The sequence below is a fragment of the Sminthopsis crassicaudata genome, chromosome X (assembly GCF_048593235.1).
Source record: "Sminthopsis crassicaudata isolate SCR6 chromosome X, ASM4859323v1, whole genome shotgun sequence".
Taxonomy (NCBI): Eukaryota; Metazoa; Chordata; class Mammalia; order Dasyuromorphia; family Dasyuridae; genus Sminthopsis; species Sminthopsis crassicaudata.
This window is the reverse complement of record NC_133623.1, coordinates 40,681,092-40,693,799: the sequence shown is the minus strand read 5'-3', so window position 1 is coordinate 40,693,799 and position 12,708 is coordinate 40,681,092. Positions and strand designations below refer to the sequence as shown.

Genomic DNA, 12,708 nt, shown 5'->3' with positions numbered 1-12,708 from the left:
GTGGTCAACAATGAAGCAGTACAACAGGCAAGAGAAAACTTGTAGACCTTTTCTGAAATAAATCATCAATATCAAATCTCAGTTACTGGACTTGGTTCTGAGACCATCAGCTAGGAGACAGCATCCTTCTCCTATTGGGATATCGTAACCAAGCACCTCTGTTATTAATAAATTTCTATTGATAGCTCAATTTAGCACACATGTAAGAAAATGTTAGTTCATTCTGTGTCCTGAAGAACAGCTAGCAGAAAGAGCTAACAATTTCATCCATCTGCGATAACAATGGTCATCTCGTCCTCTTTAGTACTTTGAAACTTTGAAATAGTAGTTCTTACTATGGGGTTAGTGACAAGAACAGTGGGCTTGGTGTTGAAAAAAGTGAAGTTGAGCTGTGCCACTTGGGACAGTGAATGAATCCCTTTAACTTTCAAAACCTTTTTTCCTATTTGGTAAAATGGGCTGATACTCAAGCACAATAAAATCCCTCTGAAAAATGTCAAATACTATAGCTAGTATACTATCACCTGGTTGATGTGAGAATCAAATGAGGTAATATCAACTATAAACACTAGGGAAATCTGAGTATAATCACAGTTGTTTACATCTGTTTCTTCAGAACACTCAAATTTTTTTCATGTGTTTGTTTTGGTTGCCTATTATAACACTCTGCACCCTGGTACTTTATGTGTGTGTGTGTGTGTGTGTGTATATATATACATATATATATATATATATATATATATATATATATATATATATATATATATATTTTATAGATATATATGTGTGTATGTATGCACCAATGTTCTACAAGCCCAAAAAGATTGCTTTGACCATTTAGATAAAGAATAACTGATGATCTTCCATTTCTCCCCAGTGGACATTCTCCTCGAACTCAGTTCTTAAGAATCATAATTCCATTAATAATTCCAGTTTCTACTATTAGGAGAACTTCATTCTAGCCATATATTGAAGAATATTCCTTATGTAGAATGGCATTTGATTTAATTGCTCTATTCATTAGAGATTGGTTTCATCTCTCAATCTTTTAATTGAAAGACAGGTACCATTAAAGGGCTAAAACAGACTTCTAGTGAAAATCACCCGGTCTTTTGAAGGAGAGCAACTCAGATATTACAGCTTGACAGATTGATCACATTTGTATTATTGGTACTGTCAGATCTAATAGGTTCTATTTATAAATCAAAGAAATCTAGTCTGATGAGCTTTTAATTTCAGCAAACCAACTGTTAATCCAGAATATTTTGGGCTGGGTTTGATGTGAGAGGGTGTGGATGAAAGCAACCCTTTTCTCTCAATTAAAATGCATTAATCTTATAGTGGACCCTAAGAAGATGCACGAGCAATTCTTAGCAGTAGACCCCAAAATAAAATGGAAATCTACCAACTTTCAACAAAATCAATATATTAACCAAGTTATGCTTAAAATAAGGAAGGGAACAAGTGCTTTTGTAATCTAAGCTTTGGTAACAGAACACATTGGGGCTTTTTATTAGAAGATGTTTTGCTTATTTTAGTCATAAAGACCTCGTGAATTCATTTAACAAAATACAAGGACCCTGTGAAGTAAGTGTTCATGTTACTATTATTACCCTCATTTTACAAATAAGAAAATTGGCTATTAGAAGGTTAATGATTTCCTAATATATTTCAAAGAAAAAGATTCATACCCAGGATTCTCAACACCAAGTCTAATGCACTTTCACTATATTGTTTTCATTCTCCAAATCAAAAAATTTGGTATAATTTCTCAGGGGAATTAAAGAATAATTTATGGAACTAAAATATGTAGGGTATTTAATGAAGAAGGAAACAACTCCAACTAAATTTACTTTAGCACTAATCATTTTAATAATAACTTGTGCATTATAAATGGTTGCTAATCACTAGATCAAAAGAGCTCACAGAGAGATTATTTTTATCTCTAGCCTCAACTCAAATCAAAGGACCACAGCGTTTTAATTCAGCCACAGAGCTAGAAGGAAATTTACTTTGTATATATTTTATATTTAATTATTTATGTACACATGACATGTACAAAGTAAGGACCTTTGAATGCACAGGGCGTTTCAGTTTCGTTTCTATATCCCCACTGTCTAGCACAATGTCTATCAAATAGGAAGTGCTGAATAAATGCTTAGTGATCAATTGAGTGACCTAACCTATTCTCCCCTCCTTCTATCTCTGAGATACAAGTGATTTACTATCTTATTCTCAAAAACCTATAGAAAGGTTACCTAACATCCCTTTCTGAAAAAAGTTGCAGTTTCTCCCAAAATCTATGTTCTGGGAGGCTTCCCTGATAACTAGCCTCCATTCCTCCTGAAGTTAATACTCATTAAGGAAATTGTACTTTTACAGAAAAAGAACTGTTGCTCGACCTTTCCCCCTTTCAAAGGCCTGTGCTTCAATTCTCTCTTTTCCAGATTAACACACAGGAGCTGGCTCAATCCTATGGTCTATCTAGACCTCTTGGCTGTGATGAGCCAGCAAAGGATGAAGGGATTGGCTGTCTTCTCAAAATCATCTCACAGACTGAGCCTCTGCCCCAAACACTTCTAGTTTCCCTTTCTAATGGGTTCATTGTAGAACTCAGATCCCTAAAGTGCCTGAAACTCTCTGGCATCTATCTTTATGACCTATGTGATTCACTAGGGCTATCTAAGAAACATTCTTAAATGAGGCGATGGGGAGGGAGGCAGGAAAGGAGGGGGAATAAGCATTTATTAAACACTTACTATGTGTCAGAGGATGTGCTAAAGACTAAATAATTTCCAGCTTTCTTGTGTGATATTTCTCTCCATTTCCTCCCCTTAAGAGTTTGCCCATATATCCTCAAGAGCTGCCTTCTTCCCAATTGAGGAGGTGCTGGGTAGATATCTTTGATTCCCTTCTCCTCCCACCTACCCTAAGCCACTGAACTTTATTGTGTTGGGGTTCCTTTTCTATATTAGCCCCTCATTTTCCACTCCCCAAAGTATTTTATATCTGCTGAGGTTTATTTCTTAGAATCAAGTCCAGAGTATTTCATTTGCACATGAATCCCAAATATATTACAGAAAAAATACTGCATTATCAAAAAAAAAAAAAAACAAAACAAAAAACCGTACCTATTTTCACGTCCGGTTTGGCATCCTGTCCATCAAAGCGAGGAAAGCTAAAACCAGTTATTATAAGGCTAATTGGCCTTAAGGAAACACACAAAAACCGCAGAGTAGACCACTTTCCACTCCCATTGTGAAGACAGCCCAAACTATCATAACAGAGAGATATATTTTGGAAGTTTGCTACAGACTCTTTCCCTTGCTTGGCTAAATATATTCATAGGAATTACAGGGCCATGATAATAGTTGTTTTATGATAAGGTTCAAGAGAAAAAATAGAAGCATGGCTCTGGGAAGTTTTTCTACAAATTGGGGCATTTTCATGATTCTGGGTTCCTACAGCTTCCCTACGTTAGTGAATTCAATTGAAGTTTAAAAAAAAAATTAGGACACTGAATTCACCATATATTTCTGATTGGCTAATAAGAAATTTGCCCTAAGTTATATCAGAGAAAAAGTATTTAAGCAAAAACTTTTGAGGTATAGTAAAAGATTTAATTTCTATGTAATTTCAGAAATATCTAAGATTATAAAGATATACAGTTTATTCCCTTTCTTAGAAGTTAATCAATAATAATAAATGATAACAACAATAATAGTAATAGCTAGTATTGACATAATGACTTCTATGTGCCAGCATTGTGTCCTTAGTTCTGCATATATAATCTGTAACCTTATGTTATTGCCACCCTGATTTAAGATCAAATGGTGACTTTAGCCTAGGGCATTTTTTTATTTTTGATTAATGTTTATTAACAATTCCTTGCCAAAATGGGCAAAGCCCAAAAACCCTTACCTGGGCCCAGGGCTATGAGTATCAGAGTGCATTTTTATTCCAAACATTTGTAAATTTAAAAAGAATCCCCTATTCCCTGCCCCCCCCAACTATATACAGTGAGAAGGCAAAACCTGGTCTCTATGGAGTGGTTGAGACATGTTTGACGAAAAGACAGAATATTGAACACTACCAAAGAAGATTCCCATGGCATTCAACTTGAATCACAGAGAGCAAATAAAACATCCGAATACTATGTCCTGGAGGTGATCAGAGAGGGAGAGGAATCCCATTCTCTTCTAAAGGAATAAACAGAAACTGTCTCAGCTTTACAGGTCCAGAACCTACATTGTTCAGGACTTTAAGGGCCAAAGCGATGTCAAATTCAAGGTTGCTACCTCAACAATTTGGGAGAGACAGTGTTAGCTTCGAATGATTAATGCTGATGTGTTGATGATTTTCCCCTAAGTCTCATTTTTTCTATACAAAGGTTCAATTTCTATCAAGGTCAATTTTCCCCACAGTGCCAATGAGTATTTTTAATGTTGTATTTTAATGTTATCTGACAAGAATTTTTAGTCCAAAACTTTGCCTAATGCCAGCTAGTGGCCGGTGACAGGGGAAAACATTGGAGCAAAAGCAGTCAAGGGACTTCTCTTAATTTTTCTGGAGGAAACACGAAATTGAAAGAGTACTGGATTTGGAGCCAGAATACCTGGATTTGAAAGCTGCCTCAACCATCTGTTACCTGTGTCATCTGAGGCAAAGGAATTTATCCTTTCCAGGGCTTGGTTTCTTTAATTCTCAAATAAAGATGTTGAACTAGATTTTCTCTAAGGTGCCCTCCATCTCTGATTCTCTCATCATTACCATACATATTAACACGGTACATATGCACACACACCATACAACTTACCGATGGGTACAGGTATCCCTCGCTGTTCATCGCCAGATATAATTTTGTTTGGACTCCTTGAATGGCCACCACTCGTAACCCCACAGGTATGAGGTTAAACAGTGCTGAGATGGGAAAAAACAACAAAATATTACAACCATTATTTCCATACAGATAAACATGAAAAAAACAGTTTGTCTTCACTATACATAGATTGTCCCAATCTACAAAAGCAGATGCTTTCCTATGAAAGATGCACCTGTTGAGGACACAATCTTTTTTTTCCCAATTGGTAAGTATTTATTCTCTTTCTCCCCAATAAGGAAACAAAAATTATGTTGTAGCATTCTAAAATCCTAGAGATTCTAGTTGGGGGGGGGGGAAGAGTAAAATTGCTAGGAAAACTAGAAAGCCTACTGGCAGGAATCAGAACACAATTTCCATTTGTATTTTAAAAAACCCAAGCAGTATATACATGTGGCTAAACCTTTTAGTGATGGTTAAAGAATATAGACCCCCTCCAAAAAAAAAAGCTGGGCTTTTTTGACATCACCAAGGTGAGGTTAGAGTGTCTCCTTTGTCTCTATTGAGAAGTAATTCCCAGGCTATCAAATTTCCCTTTATGGGCTGCTATGGATACAGGCTTAGTTTTGGTTTGGACCCACTAGATATTATTTCTCTAGGACACAATTATACCCCAAATCTACAATTGATTTGGGGGAGTAGTCAAAGGCTTGGAACAATGAAATAAAATCACAGTTTCCACCCAGGTTTCAGTACTATGGAATTAGGCTACCTGAATTTTTTAAGCAAGTTGAGAAGACAACATAATATAAGAAAGACTTTCAGGCATAGTTAGCTCACTGACCACCTCTTTCAAATTCAATTTCTAAAATCTATTTAATTATATTATAGATATCGTACACCCTCAGAATTCCATGGGAAAATAAAGCATATTTCAAAAATAAATTCTGAAGTTTGAAAATAAAAGTGGACAAGCTGTTTCCCAGGGTAGAGAAGGCTGTTTTCATCTGTTAGGGGGTTACTGAGTGCCTAGCAAAGTACCCTGGTTCCCTACACTGCAGATATGCGGCTTACCATCTACTAACATTGCAGAACCAAAGGAGGCTCTACGTCTCTCTTCTCTCCTTTTCCTACATCTTTTGGTCCTCCTTCCTCAACTCCAGTCTGCCTTTCTTCCTTCCATTTTGTATTTTTCCTTTGCTTTCTCTCTCATTATCACGATAGATGTGATTGATAACGCCTTTCTGACACATTAAATAAATATTTATATATGTATACACAGACACACATGTAATTATTAGTTTTACATTCCATTTTTAAAACAGGCAAATTGAATGCCTTACATTGTGTGTGTGCGTGCAGGCTAACATGGCAACCTGAACAGATAAAATACCCTCTTAACACATTACCCCCCAGGTTTTTTGATGGAATTATTCTGTTTTCTTCCAGAGGTTTGGTATCATGCAGAAAAGAAGTTTATTTGAAGGTTTCCTATTTTCACAAAGAATCTTGCAAATGAATGAGTGGGGGGAGGAGGAAATTCAAAAACTAGACTACATGTTTAACCCAAGATGTTTCTCCTTTGCAATGGTAAAGAGCCAAGTAATGCTAGCAGCTATAGAAGGTTAGGAAGAGATGCAACAGGGATCCAACAGGCCATGGTGCTTGTTTGAGGGTTACATACAAATACATAATCCTGTACTGTTTTAAACATACACAGCACAGTCTAAACATCTGTCTGAGCCTGCTGAGGGAATGCAAAGAGACCATCAGGTTAGCACTGTCAGTCTGGCAAAATGCTGAGAATTATAGCATTAAGCAACTCTTGGAATAGTCTATTCCAACCCTTTTATTTTTAAATTGCCTATTTCCAGCCATTTAAAATGTCCATTTGTCCTGAAACATTCCCATGGTAGTCTTCCTTAAAGGAACTAAATCTTCAGAGGATCAAGGGCTGTTTACCCTAAACCTTGCCATTGGGAAGTAGCAAAGGTCACAGGCATTTTACATTTATTTCTACTGGAAACACTGGGCTCTGGTTGGGTTTATTTTATTTTTACTTGCAGAGTAGGAGCAAGCGGGCAGGCAGCTGGTGAGAAAGAGGCCCACATTGTGTTTCACCATTAGTAGGTTTTACTGTGTGAAACCTACACCCAGACTCTGCTCACAATCGCACACCACTCACTGAAGGAAACCGGTGGGCGTCCTCCCCCTACCAGCTGTCTACTCACTCCCACACTGTGAATAAAAATATAACAGTACATTTTTTAAACATAGTGCTTGCAAGAGAATCTTTTGGAGGCAGTCCGTGCACCTTCCTTTCAAGACATTAAGGACCAGCATTATCGATTTCCTCTCACCGTGGATATTTGCCGAAGATCGTCAGGCAGTGCTTCTGAGCAGAGATGGTTACCGGGAGTCTACCGAAGGAAGTGTGAGGTCCCCCCAAGGGGGAGGAGCTTGCTTCTCCTGTCTCAGTATACATATTGCCCCAACATTCCCAACCCTGATCATAGGAGTACACCCACAGGAGAAATTCACAAAGCTACAGGGATTTTCTTTGGTGAATCTCTCTTGGATTTTTCACTTAAATTCAGGGTGTTGCTGATGAGGAGCTAGGACATATTGTACAGTTCAAAATATAAGCATTCACACCACATGTCACTGATGGCACCCCATTCACTACTCATATTAAAAGCGGTGCCCTTCTGTTGTGTGACACAGCTTGTAAGCCAGTAGCTCATGCTATATTTGACAATGCAACACACATCCCTGTAGCTTGGTCTATATCAGATATGTGCATATGTTATATAATGGGATGCTGGTCCCTTGTGCAGTTGTTGATTGATGATCACTAATGCCAAGGGAAAATGGCATAGTTTTATTGCCAGAAAGGCAATTATATTATTTAAAGGGGCCATGGTTACAAAATGCTGAGGACCTAAACCGTTTTCCCCAGCCCACCCACACTAGGACCTTACTGTAAGGTCTAGAGTCATAGGCTAAGAAGGTACTAAAATATGTCAAAATCCGATTTGCATATTGCCAAAGGTGACAGAGACATTCAGAAAATGGCTCAGTCTCTTTAGTTTTGCTGGAGAGTCATAACCTCCTTACTCCTCAGGCCACTGTTTATAAGCACAAAAATGGCCATATTTGATTTTCACCTCCCTAATCTTGCCTCCTGTGCGCTTCATGTTTTTAATGAGAGGTGAAATTGGGAGGAAAATTCCAAAGAACATGATGAGCCACAAAACAGGCTAATGAACTGACCCCTGTGTATTACAATCTTCAGTTTTACTTTTTTTTCTATTTTCTTTTACCCAATAACACAAATATCCGTGGAAACCCAACAAAAATGAGTCAACAATAACAAAAGGGGAAAGAAAGAGCTTGTTAAAATTCTCCCTTCGTCACTGTTTTCTTCTAGGGATACACATTAATTGGGCTTAGTTGGCTAAAAACCTTTTTTAAAATAAGGAGACTAGTCTGGATCACAATACAAAATTGAGCATCTCAGGTGGGAGGCAGAGAATCAGCATCTTTCTCCATTCTCTTTTTGCAAGAGAGGAGCTCTTCTTCATGAAGTATAACATGAATTGAAACATACTATCAATAAAAGTTAGTGAATTTTATTTAGGAAGCTAAGACAAATCCATTAAATCTCTTAACTCTCTTTGCTGGTTTGAGTCATAGACTGGAATGGAAAGTTACTATCTGATATACCTGTTCTCTCTGATTTCTCTTCATAAAAAGGAGGCAAATTTCTCTAATTTTGGAGATAGTGATTTAGCTTCATGTAAGCTACAGAAACAGCCCTTTCTCTATATAAATATAGCTTATCATCCCACAGAACTCAATGTATTCTCGTACTTGTCAGTTTGTCTAAATTGGTCAATTTCTTGAAGGCAGAAATAATAAAAGTCTCTTCATACAGGTAGGAAATGATGACAGGTTCGACAAATGTGGTGTCCTTATAAGTTTAAAACAGATGTCTTCTTGAACTTTCGAAGGGACAGTGCAAGATATTCTTCCGAGAAAAATAGCCATCACTGCTCCCAAAGCTGTTACATTAAAGCAGTTTCCATGAACCGCCTATCGTCTCTTCCTTTTCAAGGGAAAATACATTATTTATAAAGGCTGATGTTCTCATGATGAGAATTTTATTGGACTGACATTTACCACTGTAATGAATCTGTGTTATGGAAGCTTAAATGTGTGATACCCACATGTATCTTAGAAATAAATAAATAGACTCGGGCAAGTGTGAGGAACACCAATTTGCTTAATCATGCCTTTGGCCTAGCATGTCAGAATGACCAATAACAGAAAACCAATCAAAATTAAATATCTCACTAAGATAGTAAAGAGAGAAAACTAAATAAAATTCCATAAGCACTTATTAATTACAGACTATATTAATAAAACAGGAATAGAAAGATATGTTTGCTTGAGGCATTTAAAAAACTTTTGATGAGAAAGTTATAAATATTTCAAGGAATAATTCTGTGATTCTGTATCTCTTCTGCCCTTTTTGAGGAAAAAGAACATGATAGATTATAAAACATTTTTTTATTTTTTATCACTTGATTATGTTTTTTTTTCTTAAAGATCATTTAGGGCACAAAATAGCCTTTAAAAATTAAATGGAGACACTAGGGGGTTAGATTTCCTAGCCCTTGGTCACTTTAGCAATCAATGCTATGTCCAACACATTTATTCCTTATTCTGGTGCTGTTCCTGTGTCATGGTGTGCCAATAGCTACTACCTGATTGGACTGCTGCCGATAGCTTCAATACACCTAAAAAAAGAGTGAGCTGGGGCATTAGGCTCTTTTGTAATACAGTTGTTAAAAATGTTCCATGGAAATTCCTTTCCATAGTGTGGTCACAAATTTAATTAAAATTTAAGACAGCAGAGAGAAGAAGAGAGAAAGAGAAAAAAAGAAAAGAAAAGGAAGGAAGGAAGGAAGGAAGGAAGGAAGGAAGGAAGGAAGGAAGGAAGGAAGGAAGGAAGGAAGGAAGGAAGGAAGGAAGGAAGGAAGGAAGGAAGGAAGGAAGGAAAAGAAAAGAAAAAAGAAAAGAAGAGAAGAGAAAAAAGAGGGAAAAAAGAGGTACACATATTGGGGAAATGAAGTGCACAAATGGTACCATATAAACTAGATGCATTCGATTAAAACCCCATGGCAAATCAAAGCAGGGATGGAGCTTTGACTGTCTGAATAAACATAGCTGTTCTATCTAGAAAAAAAAAATCATTAAAAGTATTATGGATTGAATTAACTTTATCAGTCTTTTTACAAAGAATAAAAAATGAGTCAAAATTTTTTTTATTTCCTTAAAAAAAAAACACACACATGTGAACAATGAATTCAGAATAATAATTATCTTCTATGTGGATGCTAGAGAAGGTGCTGAAGATAAAATTGGGTGAGACCTTGAGGTTGGGTGTGGTCAGTTAATATCTAAAACAGGAATGAGCCTTCCTTTCTGCAGTAGAAGTTGCAGATTTTCATATGGAGTCTGATACACCATTCCAATGAACAGTTCTCCTATCAGAGCATTGTTCAAATTCTGGTAGGCACACAGTATTATTCTATGATCATGATGTTCTACCCATTAACATCCTTGAAAAAAAATTGATGAAACTAAAACTCAGCTTTACACATCACTGAGAACTGGTCAGCAATGCAAATGACAGGTAGATGTAAATTAAGGGATGTTCACTAGGATATTGCCAGTCACATATACTTTAATATTAATGACAATAATGTAGCTTGCTGCAAAGCAATAATTCAAGTGGTTGTTAAGGATTTTTCCCATCCCCAGCATCAAAAGAGGCTGCTTTGAGGGTAGGTGATGGCAGCTTTCTCTGCAGTCTGCTCTTGGGCATCTGCTCAGGAGACATCACTAAAGGATTTATTAACACCTTATACTGGGACCCTTCTCTTTGGGCTTGCTGTCAAGGGGCAATTCTACTCTAAAGATGGAGCTGAGCACTCATTAGCAGAGAAAATAGAAACTGCTCTTGCGGGCTATGTTCCTAACCAAGCTTGATGTTTACCAAGCATTTCTGAGGCAGTACGAATTGAGGAAAATACAAGGCACATTCTGAGACCATATTATAATAATGTTGTAGCTAATTTAATGAGTCTGAGTGCAAATAATGGCATAATATGAATTATAATCATTTAAATAAGAGCTTTCACTGCCCATTTTCTTTTCTTTTCTTTTCTTTTTTTTTTTTTTTTTTTTTTTTTGCTCTTCTCCCATGTAAAAAAGCATGTATAATTAAGGATAATGTATCTTCCCAGAATCAGGATTTCAGGTGTTACACATGAAAGTATAACAATGTCATTTTTGAAATATTTCCGTTTGGTTCACCATTTTAATCTCCATCTTGGTCTTCACTTAAACTCTGGTTGAGAAAGAAGAAACTAAATTGCATCATCATCTAAGATCTCCCAAGTCGTCGGATCTCAATTAGTGTATGAGTTGTCAAAAGAAAAAAATTATGAATGCTTTTTAGCAATGATTATTTTTCATGACATGCAACAACTCTACTCTCTTAGGACCAGACCCCTCTTAAGAGGGGAGAAAACACTCTATTTTAGGCTCTGCGTGTGGGTGAGTAAATTTTCTGTGGGGAAAATGTAATAAAATCCAAAGGACAGCCATAAACCTATTGAGATTGCCATGGAGATGACATTTGGATTGCTTTTCAGAGGGTGTCAACATTATTTCCTATAGGTCATTGTTTTAATTGTGTGTGTGTGTGTGTGTATGTGTTTGTATGTGTGTTCTGCTTCCTTTTTAATAATAATAATAATAATAATATATATATATATATATATCCACATATATATCAAAAACAGGACAGGACAGTGAGAATGTTGCCATCCATGTTTGGAAATGACAAAATGAGCTTACGGGGGTGGAGAAAATGAACAATATTTCACCAAACACACCAAGGTAATCTACTATTTATTTATTCTATAGACACTTACTGTAGGTACTGTCTTCTTCTTTTGTCCCATCAACTGTTCCATCTGCCTGCAGCTGCAGGTGGTATCCTTGCCTGCTGTATAGCTTTGTAACTATACCCTTAAGTTGGGGCTCTGTAAATAAAGCAATCATCAGGTTAATTGCTAATATGTGAACACGGACTTGCATCATCCCTGATTTCACAGGGCAGCTCTAGAACATTCTGCGTCAACTACGACAGAATACATCGCCACAGAGGCGTCCTGCTGGAGACGAAAATCGACAAGTTTCAAAATCAATTTCTAACATGATTAAACATGGCTTTCGACACTGTAATGTAGGCGAGAACATCAAAGCTGCTTACGGTGTCTACAATTTGAACAGTGTGTCACCAGGCTTAAAAAGCACCTCCCTGGCTCATTGTAGATTAAGGATGTGCTGCAAAATGATGTTTTCTACCTTTTTAACAAGGTGCAATTTCTCACATGGGAGGAAAAGGAGGACTACAAAGATAATTTAGAGCTGCTTGCCAATTGTGGGCCAAAAGACACACGAATTGAGATTTCCTGCCCAACTACTTCCATTCAAATAAACAAAAAAAAGAGCACACACACAACCCAAGAGGAATCAAAGAACTTGTAATTATCCACTGGGACTTAGGTGAAACAGAGCAAGAGAAAAGGAGAGGCCAGAATGTAGGCAGTTATCAATTTTAAATTGAAATGGCCTTCTCAGAGGTCCATGCATATTACTAACAGGTCAAAAGATGCAGTGACGTCAGCCTGGCTTTTGTTTTTCTGGATCCAAAATGATTTCATAAAGCATTTTCAAACTTAATCTCACAAAACAGCAGAACCCAATATCCTTTTCCAAGAGTAAGATGATTATGCAATAAGCTTCACTGC

The 12,708-nt window shown here is 36.9% G+C and overlaps 1 protein-coding gene across 5 annotated transcripts in view; it reads right to left on the bottom strand.

Moving 5' to 3' along the window:
* Positions 1-12,708, bottom strand: part of FGF13 (fibroblast growth factor 13) — a 501,868-nt gene that overhangs the window by 99,378 nt on the left and 389,782 nt on the right. For all 5 annotated transcript variants that reach the window (XM_074278312.1, XM_074278315.1, XM_074278311.1 and 2 more), the window contains 2 exons: positions 11,827-11,937; positions 4,817-4,920 (listed from right to left, as the gene is read on the bottom strand). In XM_074278312.1, the coding sequence (XP_074134413.1) occupies positions 4,817-4,920; positions 11,827-11,937 (215 nt within the window). The remainder of the gene's footprint in view (positions 1-4,816; positions 4,921-11,826; positions 11,938-12,708) is intronic.